General features: G+C 37.8%; 1 protein-coding gene across 1 annotated transcript in view; it reads left to right on the plus strand.

Moving 5' to 3' along the window:
- Positions 1–1,315: 1,315 nt before the first annotated feature.
- The window catches only part of LOC114649992 (uncharacterized), a 50,002-nt gene continuing 35,658 nt past the window's right edge, over positions 1,316–15,659 (plus strand). The window contains exon 1 of the mRNA XM_028799406.2: positions 1,316–1,636. Within this exon, the coding sequence (XP_028655239.2) occupies positions 1,518–1,636 (119 nt within the window). The 5' untranslated portion in view covers positions 1,316–1,517. The remainder of the gene's footprint in view (positions 1,637–15,659) is intronic.

The following is a 15,659-nucleotide window of genomic DNA, read 5'->3' on the forward strand; positions in this document are numbered from 1 at the left end:
TAGCTGGGAGGTTGAATTTGGAACGTAATTGTTCAAAAGATGCAAATATGTTGTCTATATAAAGATCTCTGAGTGTTTTAATCCCAAATCTTATCCAGGTATTAAAAACTGGATATGTTTGCGAGGGTTGAAGGAGGTGGTTCTCTTGCAGAGGTGCCACGGATAAAAGATTTTCCATCTTAAAATGCTTTCTAAGTTGCAGGTTCCATATTCTGAGTGAGTCAAGCACAATTGGGTTATTAGTATATTTGCGATAACTTGCATTTATTGGAGCGCAGAGCAGGGAGTATAAAGAAGTACTACAGGATTTTACTTCTATTGCGGACCAAGGCTGTGTATGTTCGTTTTTTTGTGTCCAGGTTTTTATGGCTTGTATGTTTGCTGCCCAGTAATAAAACTGAAAATTAGGTAAATCCATGCCACCTTCTGCCTGAGGTCTTTGTAGGGTCGCTCTTCGGATACGCGAGTGTTTTGAGTTTAGGAAGGATATTCATCTTAACAACGTTAATTCTTCCGGCTAGAGTGAGATGAAGGGTTGACTATATATGCAAGTCTTGCTTAATGTTTTCCATACAGACGACAAAATTTTGTTGATAAAGAGCTTTATGTTTACTTGTGATATTTACCCCTAGGTATTGAGGTAGGTATTCCAGTGTGATTTGACTGTGAGATGGCAGCAACTAGTATAAGACAGAGCATCTCAGGGCACAACTGACTGAGGTCATAATGAGTCAATTTACAGTCAATAATCAATCAAACATTTTGTATTTGTCAGAACCAATCAAAATGTCTTCCTATAAATAGTTTAGTTGAATAGAATAATGATGAATGGTATCAAAAGGTCAAACCAAAAGTGAAGTAGTTAGCACTGGTGCCTCACTGAGACATATTTTTGGTCTAGATCTGTCAGGGGATTGCATATTTTCTGTGTGCTTCATGTGATTTGTCCAAGGAATTCTCCCACCACAGAAATGTGCATGTAGGGGTAATTGCTGACATTTTGAGATGTGCTGGATGAAATAAGAAGTAATGCGAAATCCCAAACTCATAAGAAACCACCACTAAAAACGAAACTGAACTTCTTGCCCCTCTTGTCAATTCAATCAAAGGTAGTTTCTTCTGCCTTTATTTGTTAAGCGCTGGTGAGGACCCATAAATGCAGCAAAAATGGAACTTAGCAGACGTACAGGTAATCAGTACTGTAACTATTTACGCTGTTTTCTATTGCCGTTTATGCCGCAGGAAAATGGCCCCGCCCTCTTCTCTAATTGGCCACTTGTTGCTACGTACCCTGAGACGTTCCCGATTACGCAGAGCGCCTGTCGATCATTCCCAACCTTCCCAAGTGAGCCCTGCAGGTGTGCAGGTAGGCGCATGTAGACAGTGTTACCCTGATGAAAGGAATGAGGCTGGACTTAATGAATATTAAGGTGATTTAGCGTTTTTGGCAATGTGGTAATCCAAATATGAGTTGGGACATAAGCAGTTAATTACGACAGAAGAAATTTGGAAGCATAATGACTACGGCAGCTACCCACTTGGATTTAAGTTTCCTAAACAAAGATGAAGCAGACAAGATCCTGGAGGTACTAGAGAGGGATGAACAGCTGAAAAGGGCCGAAAAACAGAGGATCAGGTCAGTTACTAGAATGAACTATGAACTAAGTGCGTCTCTTCGTGCACACCAAGGAAAGGGCGCTCTGGAAAGTGTGTAATAAAAATCTGCAACTGTTTGTGTTTTCATGATATGTATGGAAAATTGAATCGTGTTTTTAATTTTAAGTACGGGGTGAACATGCTTAAATTAAGGAGTATTTTGTACAGAATCTGAAACCCCGTTTAAAAGAAATGTACTTTCAGACAGTCGTCTTATGTAATACAGCGTACACTGTCCTTTGAAGCTCAAGACTTTCAAAGTGACCGACAATTAAAAAAAAAAAAAAGCTGAGAGATATTTGAATTGTGATGTACAGACTGTAAACTTGCTTTCTGGTTTATTAAATATGAACAACCTCAAACGCGCGGTGCATGGCAGGTTGCCAAGACAATAACCATTTACAAGTTAATAATCCCTAGGAGTGTTTTAGAACAAGGGGTTCCCAAACTTAATTTTGAGAGCACGCCCCCACCCTTGTTGACATTTTTAGCAAACTCCGCCCCAAAGTATTTTTAATGTAGCGCCTTTCATGGAGACAGCATTTAAAATGACCGAGATCCTCAATCGACACACGTTGATGCCCATACGGCATCTGCACCCTTGTGGTTTTTGTTTTTATTTTTTCCTTTCATCCTTTTAACTCCGGTGCCTCCAATAAATAAAACAATTTTAAAGACTTTGTTGTTGCAGTTTTAAATTTTATACCTCAAGCTTTGGAATGCACCCATAGTTCACTGTGTCCTTGATAAGGTACACAAACTATCTTGAGAACGGCTGAGGGTGCTTGAAGGGTATCAATAAAGCTGTGTGACTTATATCGCTCCAGTTTTCGGACAGGACAGGTTTGTTGTGTTACTTTGATTTCTTCTAAGAATAACATAAGAGGGTGTAGCAGAGCTTTCACAAATCGGCCACGCCAGCATACCTCGTCCCTACCCTAAAGGTGCGTGACAGGGATGTGATTGCTACACAGTTTCCCTGGCAATTATATAAATCCTTTACAGTATGACATAAACCCCGAAAGAAGTATTTTTATTCTAGCACACGGTTTTTACTATTTTTATACATTATATATACTACTCTGTATGTGTGCTTTTAGAACCCTGAATATACCCAATGACTACAAAGGTCGAATAAAGCAGATGAGCGCACGTTTTTACACCTAGGGTTGTCGTCTTTGCTTCCTCATTTTATTTAAATAATCTCCCATCTACAGACAGGTTTTGAGGGTCTGTTTTTCATCTCACTTTTACGTAACCGCTTGGATTTTTTGCACAGGCAACACGAAGCACATCCACGGTAAGAAACACGCGCATAGCAACATCAATTTTGCATGACTTCCCACTAATACGTTTCTTTTTTGAAGAAAATATACTTTACTAAAATAACTTGATATGTTGACTTTTAGATCGGAGGTTTTGTAGCTTTCTCTTTAACGTCCTCGAACCCGTTTAATCCAATTTAGGGTTGCAGAGTACCTAAGCAGAACTGGGTGCAACGCAGAAATCAGCCTGTCCAGGGCACTAGTCCATTGAACTCTCGGTGTCAAGTTAATATTTAGAAAAAATCTATAACTGTTTAAGGTGGCCTGCTGTGTTGCCTCTGATGTTTCTGGAATGGGCGCGGAGTCAGCCGGGGGTTAAAGAAAAGAGAGCGCCAAGGGTCCTACGTGTTAATAACGTTAACCCACTTTTACAAACACAGAACGCGATAGAAGCTTGACACACAGACATGCATACTGTTCTGTACAGATACTGTAGAGATATATACTTTTCCAACGAGTACAATATAAATATATGCTTATACATTTTATATATAGGCTACACACACATACATTCTCACTTCTATATATCTATCTGTGTATATGTGTATATATAGGAAATTTTAATGGAAGACTTCACTGCTGGACAAAGGTGTTTGGAAAAATCGCATTACAGCAGTAAAATATGTTCAGTGTCAAATTAATCATTAAGAACTAACCTTATCCTTTGCCGGAGTGGTGGCTCTGAGGCTAGGGATCTGCACTGGCAGTCGGAAGGTTGCCGGTTTGAATCCCGTAAATGCCAATAGGGACTCTGCTCTGTTGGGCCCTTGAGCAAGGCCCTTAACCTGCAATTGCTGAGTGCTTTGAGTAGTGAGAAAAGCGCTGTATAAATGCAAAGAATTAATAATTTTAAAGAATAATTATCCCTGACTATTACTATTTTATTTAAATATGATTGGTAAAAAGACAGGAACCAAAATAGCTTAAATGATCAGTAATTAATTTTTTTTGTAGTGCTGTTTCTAATATGAAATTTAGTGGTAAAATGTTTACTTATTACTGTTGTTATGACAGGTTTAATAAATAGGAAGAATTTTTCTCTCTGTTATCTTTGAACTTAAAACGACAGACAGATATTAGCATTTACTTAAACTTGTTACTTTTAAAACATGCCAAACAATGTGGTAAAGGTTTTTCTTAAATATTTACATACAAAGTGATAACATTTACCTACCATCTATTTAATGCAAACAAATATTAAAGAGTAAATATCAACAGATGCACTTAGTTATTTTCAAATAATATTCATATAGTATTTACTTCTGGAACATTCATAAAAATAAAGGTGCCTGTGGTTCTTCAGAGCAATACCATAGGGGAACCACTGTTGGTTGTCAAAAGACCCATCCATATAAAGGTTCCAGAAAGAACCTTTCTTTCTTTAGATCCGTAACAAGCTCCATACAGCAAATAACCATGAATGTATGGTAACAGATTTGTAAAATACCAATGGGTCCTGATTTTAAAAGGGTCTCTTGTTGCATACAATAACACAGGCTAAGTTCAGGTTTTCTTCACCTGTTAGTGTCCTGCTAGGTAGCCGACCATACAGTAAAGATTGTGTTTTTTGTTATTCTACAAATTAGGAAGTTTTTCAGATCACGAAGAACCAACTTCATGGAACCCTTCCCACAATGAAATGGTGCTTGGTCAAGGAACTCTATGAGAAAGCACACAACCCAGTAAAGAACCATAAAGTGCCATTAAAGAACCATTATTTTTAAGAATGTGCATACAATAAAGTTTTACAAGTATATATTTTAAATAATTCATTAAATACATTTTAAAATAGCTATTGAATTATTGGGTGCAAGACAGCATGCAGTGCTTAACTGTGGGTTGTAAATCTTGGCTTGTCATGGGGGAAGAGTGTACCTTCCCTTCTGGGTGGCTATTTCTCCAGATAATTGAGGTTTTCTTTTCAAAGTCATGCATGTAATGGTGACGAGCAACTCTGTGAACACGGTTATATATGTACAGTATGTGTGCTATGCACTGGACTGGTATACCTTTCAGGGCTGATTTACATTTATTTATTAATGAGAAATCGTGCAGGATAGATAGAGATGGCGATGACTCTGATTTCTTAAGGGACATTCGTAATCTCTTTTAGTTGCAGAATCAATCCATCCATCCATCCATCCATTTTCCAACCCGCTGAATCCAAACACAGGGTCACGGGGGTCTGCTGGAGCCAATCCCAGCCAACACAGGGCACAAGGCAGGAACCAATCCCGGGCAGGGTGCCAACCCACCGCAGGACACACACAAAACACACCCACACACCAAGCACACACTAGGGCCAATTTAGAATCGCCAATCCACCTAATCTGCATGTCTTTGGACTGTGGGAGGAAACCGGAGCGCCCGGAGGAAACCCACGCAGACAAGGGGAGAACATGCAAACTCCACGCAGGGAGGACCCGGGAAGCGAACCCAGGTCCCCAGGTCTCCCAACTGCGAGGCAGCAGTGCTACCCACTGCGCCACCGTGCCGCCCAGTTGCAGAATCCAAAAGATGGAAATATACAATTCAAAAACAAATCAAAAGATATGTGAATTTGTTATTCTCTGAACGTATCTTAATACATAAAACAATATTCATAACAACTGAACGGCATGAATATCTTAAGATTTTTAGAACAATGTGGAGTCATATTTCATGAATGTGTGGGTGGTATGTATGTGTGTATATATATACTAATTAAAGTGACTGAAACCACAATGCTGTTGACTTGTAGTCAGATATGCTACTATTCGGCGTGAACATGGCCCTTACTCTCCCATGACAAAACTGAATTTTTTGTGAGGCAGGATTTTTCTGGACCTCAAGGCCGTGAGATTAATCCATAAGTAAAATCTGTTGCCCTTATTTTGCCTGTCGGTGAGTGAGTTAATCAGGGATATTAGGGTGGATATATATGTCATTCTTTTAATATAATAATTAGTCATGACAAAAGCAGCCAGTTGCAAAATTGTACAGAGAAATACATGAAAGTGTGGACTTGTTAATCTGTTCGGGTGTCATTATGTGAAAATATTCTAGTTTAGTGTTACCAAAACTGAAAATCCAAAGCAGTCTAAAATGTTGGCTCAAAATAAAGTGTAAGGGTGAACGCCCTGTGTGTTTGAGCCTCTAATAATGGTGGCAAAACAGGTTGCCTGCACTAAATGCCTTGAAGACTGCTAATAAAAAGATTGTAGAGGAATGTATGGGCTGTTTACAGTCTGCTGCTGGGAGCTGCAGTGCTTGTCATTCATTTTAGTAGTAGGTACTGTATAACAGTGTTCATTTTATTTAATGTGTCTGAACTTCAAGTGGTATCTGTACATATATAATCTAAACTGTACATTTGCAATACAAAAATTAACTATAATATTAAATGCTCTAAATGTATAAATTAACATTTAGTTGTGACACTTTTTTTTCTGCAAGCCTAGATTTTGTCACTTACTGTCTGTATTTAAGTTGTTTTTCAGTGTATTAGTGCTTCATCGTTTTTTGAAATAGATTAGCAGAAGTCTGTGGTTTGTACTGTGCCTTGCTGTGGTGCTTGACTTGAAAATGGGTTAGTTAACTCTAAATGCCAAAGTACCCTTCTTTGTATGTGTTAGGTTTATTTATTTTGTGGTGTGTTGCAACTTGGTCTTTCAGAGGTCTGAGTGCTAATTTCAAAGTATTTACATGATTCTGTGATGTGCGAGTTGGCTCCAAGTTCCTAATTGCCTTTGAGAGCCTCTTGAACCCACCACCATTGATAACATAACCAAGGATGAGCCGGACAATTGAGGATGCTCACTTAACAAGGGGTAGGTGCATAAGAGAAATATTGCCTTTATTAAAACAAAGTCAAACAAGCAGTGATCCAAAAGTGCAGTTCATCAATCCATAAATAAATAGTTTTTTTTACAGCATTAAGTGTCCATATGGTGGTTAAAAGCAATCCATGAATAAATAAATCCTGTCAAAGTGAGGTTAAAATCCCCTTAGCAGGAAACTGTCTTTTAAACTGCAAGAGTCCTGGTGCATCCCACTAACATTGATATCTCCCTGGCTTACCCTGTTCGGATCTTGCAGCACAGAGAGACATCGTACCAACAGGTGCAGACAACCCTCAGTTTCTGGCACTATGGCATTCTACAGGGCACCACTGAGCCTCCACTCCTTTGACTCCCACTGCTATCTCCTGCCTTTGCAGGGGAGTTCCTCCAGAGTATATTTTGGTTGCTCCTGTTTCCTTGGCTGCTCAGCAGGAGCAACCTTCAGCCCGCTCTTGAGTGCCAGCCACACATTCAATCCCCAGGGCTTCATTCCCGTTCACCTGCTTCCTCACTTTCACACCAGCTCTCTCCCACTCCCGCCCTTCTCTCTGTCCTTTAGCCTCTGCTCTCTCTTTGTTGTTCTTTTCCCTCATCTTTTCTTTTTCTGACCCCCTTCTGTCCCATGCAGGATCCTCTTAGGCTGCCTGTCCTAATGGGGCACAGGTGTGAGACAGCACTCCCTCTGTGGCAATAATGAGGCACCTGACTGATGCTTGTACTTGCCCGTGCATACTCAAGCAGCCAGGCACCTCCATTATCCCAGGAGCAAAGTGCGATTGCTCACACCTGCCCCCTGATTGAAACAGGCCACGATTATTTAAAATCCGCCATAGACCATCTGTCACAGATTCATAAAGCATTGTGGTGGTTCCTGCCTTGCATCCAGTGCTGCTGGAATGGGCTCCAGCTTTGCTATTCCCCTGAACTCAATAAATCAGTTGGATGGATGTTTGTCCTTTTTTTTTGTAGTGACACTGTATAGATGCTACTAATATGCATGTGAAATTTCACTGTACTATATCGGGACAGGGCAGAGTGATGGCTCTGAGGCTAGGGATTTGTGCCAGCAATTGGAAGGTTGCCTGTTTGAATCCTGTAAAAGCCAGAAGTGACTCTACTCCATTGGGCCCTTAACCTGCAATTGTTTCATGACATTCATCTTCACCCAGCACCGCAAGCAGGTCCTCCAAATTAAAGGGAACATTTGGGAGTTGATGGCAGGATTTGCACTCCAGTCACCGTTTTATATATATATATATATATATATATATATATATAAAATATAAAAAAAAACCTCGCACTGTTCCAGTCTAGGTGGTTACTTCTGTGGTGGGTATGGCAATGCACTATCAGTGCATGCTCCCAACCTCTGTACATATAACAGTTTCATGACTATAAATCTGTATACAAGCGTCAAGCCTTATCTTATGACATTGCACCACCACTGATTATGAATAATTGAGCATGATTTTTCTCTTGGCTTTATTCTACTTTTATATTCAAAAACCACTGAAAATATTTTTCTTCATGTTTGCAAATTATATATGAAATAACCTTTAAACAACTTTCCCTTGCCCATCTTCTAGAATAACTGTACTCAAGCATTGATGTTTAGGTATGGATTTTTGCCACATTGTATGAGTCATGTACTAACCCCCCTTAATCCCCACCAAACCACCGAAGATCTAATAAAGCTTGAACGTGTTGCTAATCGATGAGCAGTTACCATAAGGCATAGTCCCTGGTTTAATAAGCTTTAAAGCATATTAGTGTTGTGCAAAGCTGTAAACAAACATTTCAGACATTTCTGAATACAAAAGTAGAAAAGGGTATGAAACATATGCAAGATTGTTCATACCAATCATTAGTTGATAAAACTTCATACTGTTTTTCTGAATTCACAGCCATTGACCCATTGTCACTTTCCATTATCATGTTTCTCTTACATCAGCTGTATTTATTATATTGTAATATGTGGAATGTGCATACACACACCTGGTTTATTTTCACACTAAACTTTTTAATGTTTGGCAATCTTGAGGTGGCTATGCAAAGAAAGCATTATTTAGGCTGCTACCTCAAGCAATGCAAAACAAATGTGTTGTCACTGGAGATCAGATTAAACTAGGACTTGACAAGGACTACATGATTGTTAGTTTATTACAGTTGAACACATCAACTAGATTGGGAATTGATACGTTTGACTGCGGAATGGAAAAGTTCAGCAAAGTGAAAGTTGATATACCTGTCTGTCAAGACAGAATATTTCTTGTGTGTCCACACTTGTGACTTCCATCATTTTTCTGAAATATATAATTTTTTTTTTTTAGTCTGAAATAAAGGACTCCACCTTCAACCAGGAGATCTTACTATGCAGTAAAATACTTAAGAAAAGATTAGAGAGGCATTGCACAGAGGATTGTGTGGGATGGTTTTAGGCCTGGGGCAGTTTTCTCTTAAATTCCCCATATCATACTTTCCATAGATAAACTTGTAAGGCTTGCCTTAAAATTAAAACCATTCATACTGGTCATTTTGATGTGTGGTGCAGGAAAATGAACTAGAGATTACTATAATTTAGCAGCTGATCTGGAGTGGTAAAACTGTACACCATTTATTTTAAATTTTGCATTGTAATATTTAGTTCACATAGTTTCTCAAACATGTTGGGGATTTTTTTTAAATGTATAATACAAATAGTTTTATGTTCTCTTTATCATTGAATAGGAACTATTATTATTCATTTACTATAAAGTATACTGGCCTTCATGGACACCATTCTCTAAAGGTGATCTTCAGGTTTAGTCCTCAGTTTGTTTTGAATTTGAAATCTGACACAAGCCGAAATCCATTTTGATGTGGCAGGCTTGGTTTCACGTATTTCTTCTTTCTCATTTGCTACAGTAGCACACAGTTGTTCAGTCAGCTGTCATGTTTATTATTAACAAAGTAGCAAGCTGGCAGTCTTCTTGGATTTCATAGGCATTGTGTTTTCTAATGAAACTGTGAAGCTAAGTATAGTAAAATTTGAGTGCTGTGTGTCATCGATGGAATTCTTTGAGCTCTATTTATTGTCTTTAATTATGTCTATGATGGATCAGTAACTAGAGCTTGCAGTTTACTGACCAGTGGTCATGACCACTGTGGAACAATGTATCTGCTCATAAGTCTGAAGTCCATTGCTTTTAGTCTGATAACCCTTTTCATCCTTGAGCTGCAATTTGATGGCACAGATAAGGCTTTCAAAAAAATATTTATGGTAGAAAAGCATGAACTCCATAATGCTGTATTATATCTTCTACTGTATACATGGATTTTAGTGAATTGGTAACGGTTTGCAGAGGCAACAAAAAGAGGTTGTATTAAATCCCAGTAAATGTCCAGTGCATTGGGAAGATGATGAAATGGGCATATGCATAGATGCTTAGGAAAGGATTTGGTGGTGGGAGTTTGTGGATAATAGATATAAAAATCTGTAGTGTAACCCAAACCAATCCAAATAACTTAATCTGGGCTATGGTGGAGTCCTGTGCTTTAATGCTGATTTTTTTTTTTTGTTTGTTTTTGTTTTGTTAATGACCATTAGACATCTGATCACCTATCCTTTTGAGCATGTAATGAGTAAAATACAGGAACGTCTTTATGTAGTGGAGTTTAGCATCTTTAGAAGACATTTTGCATTGGGCATTAATAAATATTGACTGTGCAGCTTTCATCCTGCATTCATCGTTTGCTTTTTTCACAGCCATTGGAAATTCACTGGTTAGACATTTTTGGTTTATTATTGGGAAGTGTTCCAGCACTCTGGTGTTAGTTTCCTGAGCAGGTCGATTTTGGCTAGGCGCGTAGCTTATATTGAACAAAGATGGTGGGTGTGACAGTTAAACTACGGTTTTTTTTTTTTCACAGTGTAGCTATGAACCATTCAGGTCTTGTTGATCCTTATGAGTATTTGTTGTCTTCTTGAAGTATTAAGGAACAGTAGGATAACTACCTTTGGTCACCTATGAAGTTGTGGTGAAGGGGTTTGCTTTGGTTGATCGAGGCCTTTTATGATGGAGAACTTAAGGTATCTTTTGAACAAGGGCAGTCTACCATGTTTGCCAAGGACTTATTATTGTATCGGTGTTTTACAATAGAGGACTTTATGGTTTCTCTATTGGTTGACTGTTATATGTGGACTAGTCTGGCTTGTTTCCCTAAGGACTTATTAGTGATGAGATATATTTGTCTACTGGTTGGGGCAAACCAGATGTAAATGATGTAAGGGGTGTTGTTGATGCATATCTACATAAATAATCAAGTAGTGCAAATAAATTTTATGCATCGATGTACTTTTTTCCTTATTTACATAATTGATAAATTATGTTTAATGTTTTTCTTTGTGTTTTGATATAAAGGTCTGCTACATATACTGTATGTACTGTAAGGAAATCTGAGCTACTAATTTATGTCTTTGGTTTGGGGATTTATTATACAGCACTTCATGTAATGTACGTATAGTAGGTCATAGTGTTAGAGGAACATTAGTTTTGCCTTTAATTGCTTATGCAAGGTGAAGGTTTTCACAGCTGTTGTGTAGCCTACATCTATTAATTTCCAGCACACATTCATGTTCCATTTGATTTACTTTAATTAAAAATTAAATTTGTTTTCAGGGACAAATTTGACTTGATTTTTTTTTTTTTAATCAGGAAAGAATGGAGAGAAATCCTATTTAATTCAAATAATATTCTAGACTCCTGCTGTAATAAATGTACCTTCTAATGTTGATGTCATGGTCACTTTCCAATTTGAACATTGTTTCTTTGATATTCATTCAGTTGAACCATCACTATAGCTAATGAATTGTCCATCCATTTATTTTCTAACCTTATTTCCATTATTTGATTTAATCCAGTTTAACACCCTTCATGGAGTACAGGCCTAGAGCGTGTGGATAACTTTTCCCTAAAATGTATTATTGGCAAATTTACATTTTGTAACATTTATACTTGGGTACAAAACTATATTTAGTCAAACTGCAACTGCTCTGTTTTACTGTATGTTAAACATAATCACATCATAACAATATAAACTCCATTAACATTATAATTATAGCATCAGTGGAGAGAACAATGAAAACTCCGGAATTTCTGGAGAAAATAAAGCTCTGGTTTGATCCATGGCAAGTTATAAGAAACAATGTAGCACTTCTAATAATTGTAAACCAATTGGCTGCTCACCTCCTCTTGGACACATTACAATATTATAGATACACAATGGAATATATTATAAAAAGTAGGTTGAATTCCCTGGCTTCCAATATTTATGGCATCACTTTCCATGTGCAGGAGTATTAGCTTGGCAATATAGCATAGGCACCAAGAGCTACAGTGGGAAATGGAAAACAGAAACTGAGCATAGATAGGTCAGTAAGTCCATAAATATTGTCAGTCATTTGCTCAGAATGTACAAATAGAATCTTATTTCTCCACAGGGGAAAATTTTGGCTTTTTACAGAACACAGACCCCAGAATGACTAAAAAGAAAGAAAACCAGTAACTTGGCTGTCACAGTCACAGTAAGGCATTATGCAGGCATATTTCTGTTGGTATAAAGCCGTGGGTCGCAACAAGATTACTAAAATAAAACAAAAAACGCCTTAAGTTGTTTATTAACACCTTACTATAAAAGAAGCACTATGTTCAAGTATGAACCAGTATTCTGTCTATTGATTCAATTTGTCAGTCTTAAGCTGGGACAAGGTGAAGGACTGAACATTGGTGACAAGGATTTTGCTAAACGGTTGTGTTTTGCATTGAAAAGCAAGTTAAATTATTGTTCAAGATGGAAACATCTGTACCAAAATTTGATTGCTATGCTGAACCCACCATGCTGGGATAACACTGGACAAGATGGCTAGCAGCTTTTGATGTGTTCACAGATGGCAAAGGACTAAATTTAATAGGCTATTTTTAATTGACTAGCTGACAGAAAAGTAAGGTTTTTTACGTGGTTCAAGCAAACAGCTGAAGACTGTGGTTTCAAGGATGATGAAAATTAAATCAGAGACGTGGTATGAAGCAAAACTACTTATGGAGGAAGTTACTAGAAGAGGCTCAAGGCTCATGCTAACATGGTCACTTGAGATAGCAGCACAGAGTGAGCTCAGAATTTACCATATTAAACATAGCTAAATTTTGAGTTTATTGAATGCACTGTAATGAATTAAATGTCTTTTTGCAAACTGAAGTCGACCAGAAATCAAGTTTTATAAATAAAATGTATTATTATTAATATCTCCTGCCATGTTCTTATTTGGATGATATTATTGGAGAGAGGTATTGTTTTCAGCTTGTCAGCCTCTTTTTCACCAACCATTATTTACACCATATAAACAGCTGTTCATAAAATCAGATTTTTGGCAATTGTATGTGGCTTACTGGCTTTTGCAATGCGAAATGCAGCTGATAACTTGCTAGTAATGCTTTTTCATTAGTAGTGGTTGCCGAAATAAAAATGGCTTGCTCCTTGTGAAAGTAGTTTAGCTTTCTTTCACAGGCCTGTCTTATTTTGACTGGATGTTTGGTATTTAAATGTCGAAGTAGCTTTGACAGTTTCTGTAACAACACTTCTCGACAAACTACACACTGGGGTTTATTTGAAATAACAGTTAAACTATATTTAAGATATCCATTGCTGTACAATCTATTTTTCTTTTTATTCTTTTTACTTCCACGCACAGAAGGTTCAAAAGATCTTTTTAAAAATATTTCCATCTCTGACAAAATTGGGTATAGCTTGTACTTATCATTGAATATATGATATTGTACTTGTCACTCAACAGCACAGCGTACAGCTTGGAAATGATCCGTCATTGCTACTTACATAAATAAAGCTGAACTGAAATTTACAGTAGACTCCAGTGCCATCAAGCAACGATGCAGCAATTAAAAATGATTAGCTTTCTCAAACATGGTGGAAAGTCCAGGAAACATGATGTGAAGTACTTGTAAGAGTGCACCTCCTCTACATCCACTCCTTGGATAGTGACCAGGCATAGAGGCTCTGTGGTACGGTGAAATTCAATAGCCAGTTCCTTGGTTTTGCTGATGTTAAGATGTATACAGATTTTTTTTTCAGTACCAATGAATAATGTTCTCTACCTGACTTCTACATACTATCTCATACCACTTATGGATACACCTCATAAGTGCAGAACCATCTGAGAATTTCTGCAAGTGACATTACCTGGTGTTTTATTTATAGTCTGTTTGCTGGGTTAAGAGAAAAGAAGACAGGATTGTTCCTTGTGGTGTTCCAGTGTTGCTCACATCCATATTGGAGACACAGTCCTTAAGCCTCACAAACTGAGGTCTGCCCGCCTGATAGTCCATTATCCAGGACACCATTAGGCTCCACCTTCACATCTCTGAACTTACCTCTTAACAGAGATGGCTGGATAGTACTGAAGGCACTGGAGAAATCTAATAACCTAATCCACACAGTTCTGCCAGCTTTGTGCAGGTAAAAATAAGCCTTGTGGAGCAGACAGATAATTGCATCCTCTACTTGAATCTTTGTCTGATAGGCAAACTGCAGTGGGTCCATATGATCTACCATAAAAGAACTCTATAATCCAGGACCAGTTGCTCAAAGGTTTTCATATTGTGAGGCGTTAAGTGGCACTGGTCTGCAGTCATGAGATGAAGAGGTGCCTGTCTTCATTAGATCAGGAACAATGTATGATGTTTTCCACAGCAGTGGCAGTTTAAAGAGCCAATTTTAAATCTGAATAGCTAATCATCAGCTCTCTAGTCTGGGTTAAAGACTAGGATTGATGGGGTACGCCTTACACAATCATGCAGGTTGTATAGTTTTGGGATTGTCTAGCTGAAGACTTAGTCGTCCACGGTAGTTTAATTTACAGTAACCTCCGTTATTTTGACATTTGAAGTGGGAATGTGCCTTAGCAATACCTTGTGCAAGGGAGGAACTATATTACACACTATCTTTCTCTCTCATATACTAGGGCACCTTTGGAGATGCCAATTAACCTAACCAGCATGTCTTTCAGATTTAGCTGGAAACTTCGAGAAAATTCATACAGGCATAATATGAACATACAAATTCCACATAGACATTAATCAGGAACTGTGAGTAAGCCATACTAATCACTGTGATTCCTCTAAAAGTTAAAATTTTAATTAAAATGCTTGTACCTATGCTAATGTGGAGGGCACCCATTTTGAGCTTGTGGAACATCTGCTTCTATAATTCATATCATCATGTTCATTTACATAAGACCTACACAATATTATATGTATGTATAAGGAATATGTATTGGCATGTGTCAAAGAAAAGACTTTGACTGTAGTTAAAGGCAACTGCCAAGTTATCTTGTATTCAATCTTGTTGGTCTAACAGTGGAGCGTCACATGAAAGTTATAATCATATTTTACAGCTAGAAATTCACAATCTTGGTATTTGACCTTTGTCCTGAAAATGTTATTCCTAATCACATATGTTAATGATATTGACTTTTTAAAATTTGTTTGTGTGGTGTTTTTCCCTTTTTTAATTTGAAATCGCTTGGACCATCACCTGCTCCATAATATTATAAATGGCATGCTATAATATTTTCAGATCCACTTAATCCAATTCAGAGTTGTACAGCAGCAATGAAGGAAACTGCCCTGGGCAGAGTGCCAGTCTCTTTCAGCTAAGCTTAAATTTCATTCAGTGGATATCATGGCAATTAAAGAAAAGAAGGCTGTTTTCTGACACATATTCTATATATAATACATGTTTGGCCTGTTGCCCTGTGTTTTCTGGTGTGTTGTATCTAAAGACATTTAAGATTAGTTAGTGACTC

This window comes from Erpetoichthys calabaricus, chromosome 4, assembly GCF_900747795.2.
Source record: "Erpetoichthys calabaricus chromosome 4, fErpCal1.3, whole genome shotgun sequence".
In the NCBI taxonomy this organism is placed as follows: domain Eukaryota; kingdom Metazoa; phylum Chordata; class Cladistia; order Polypteriformes; family Polypteridae; genus Erpetoichthys; species Erpetoichthys calabaricus.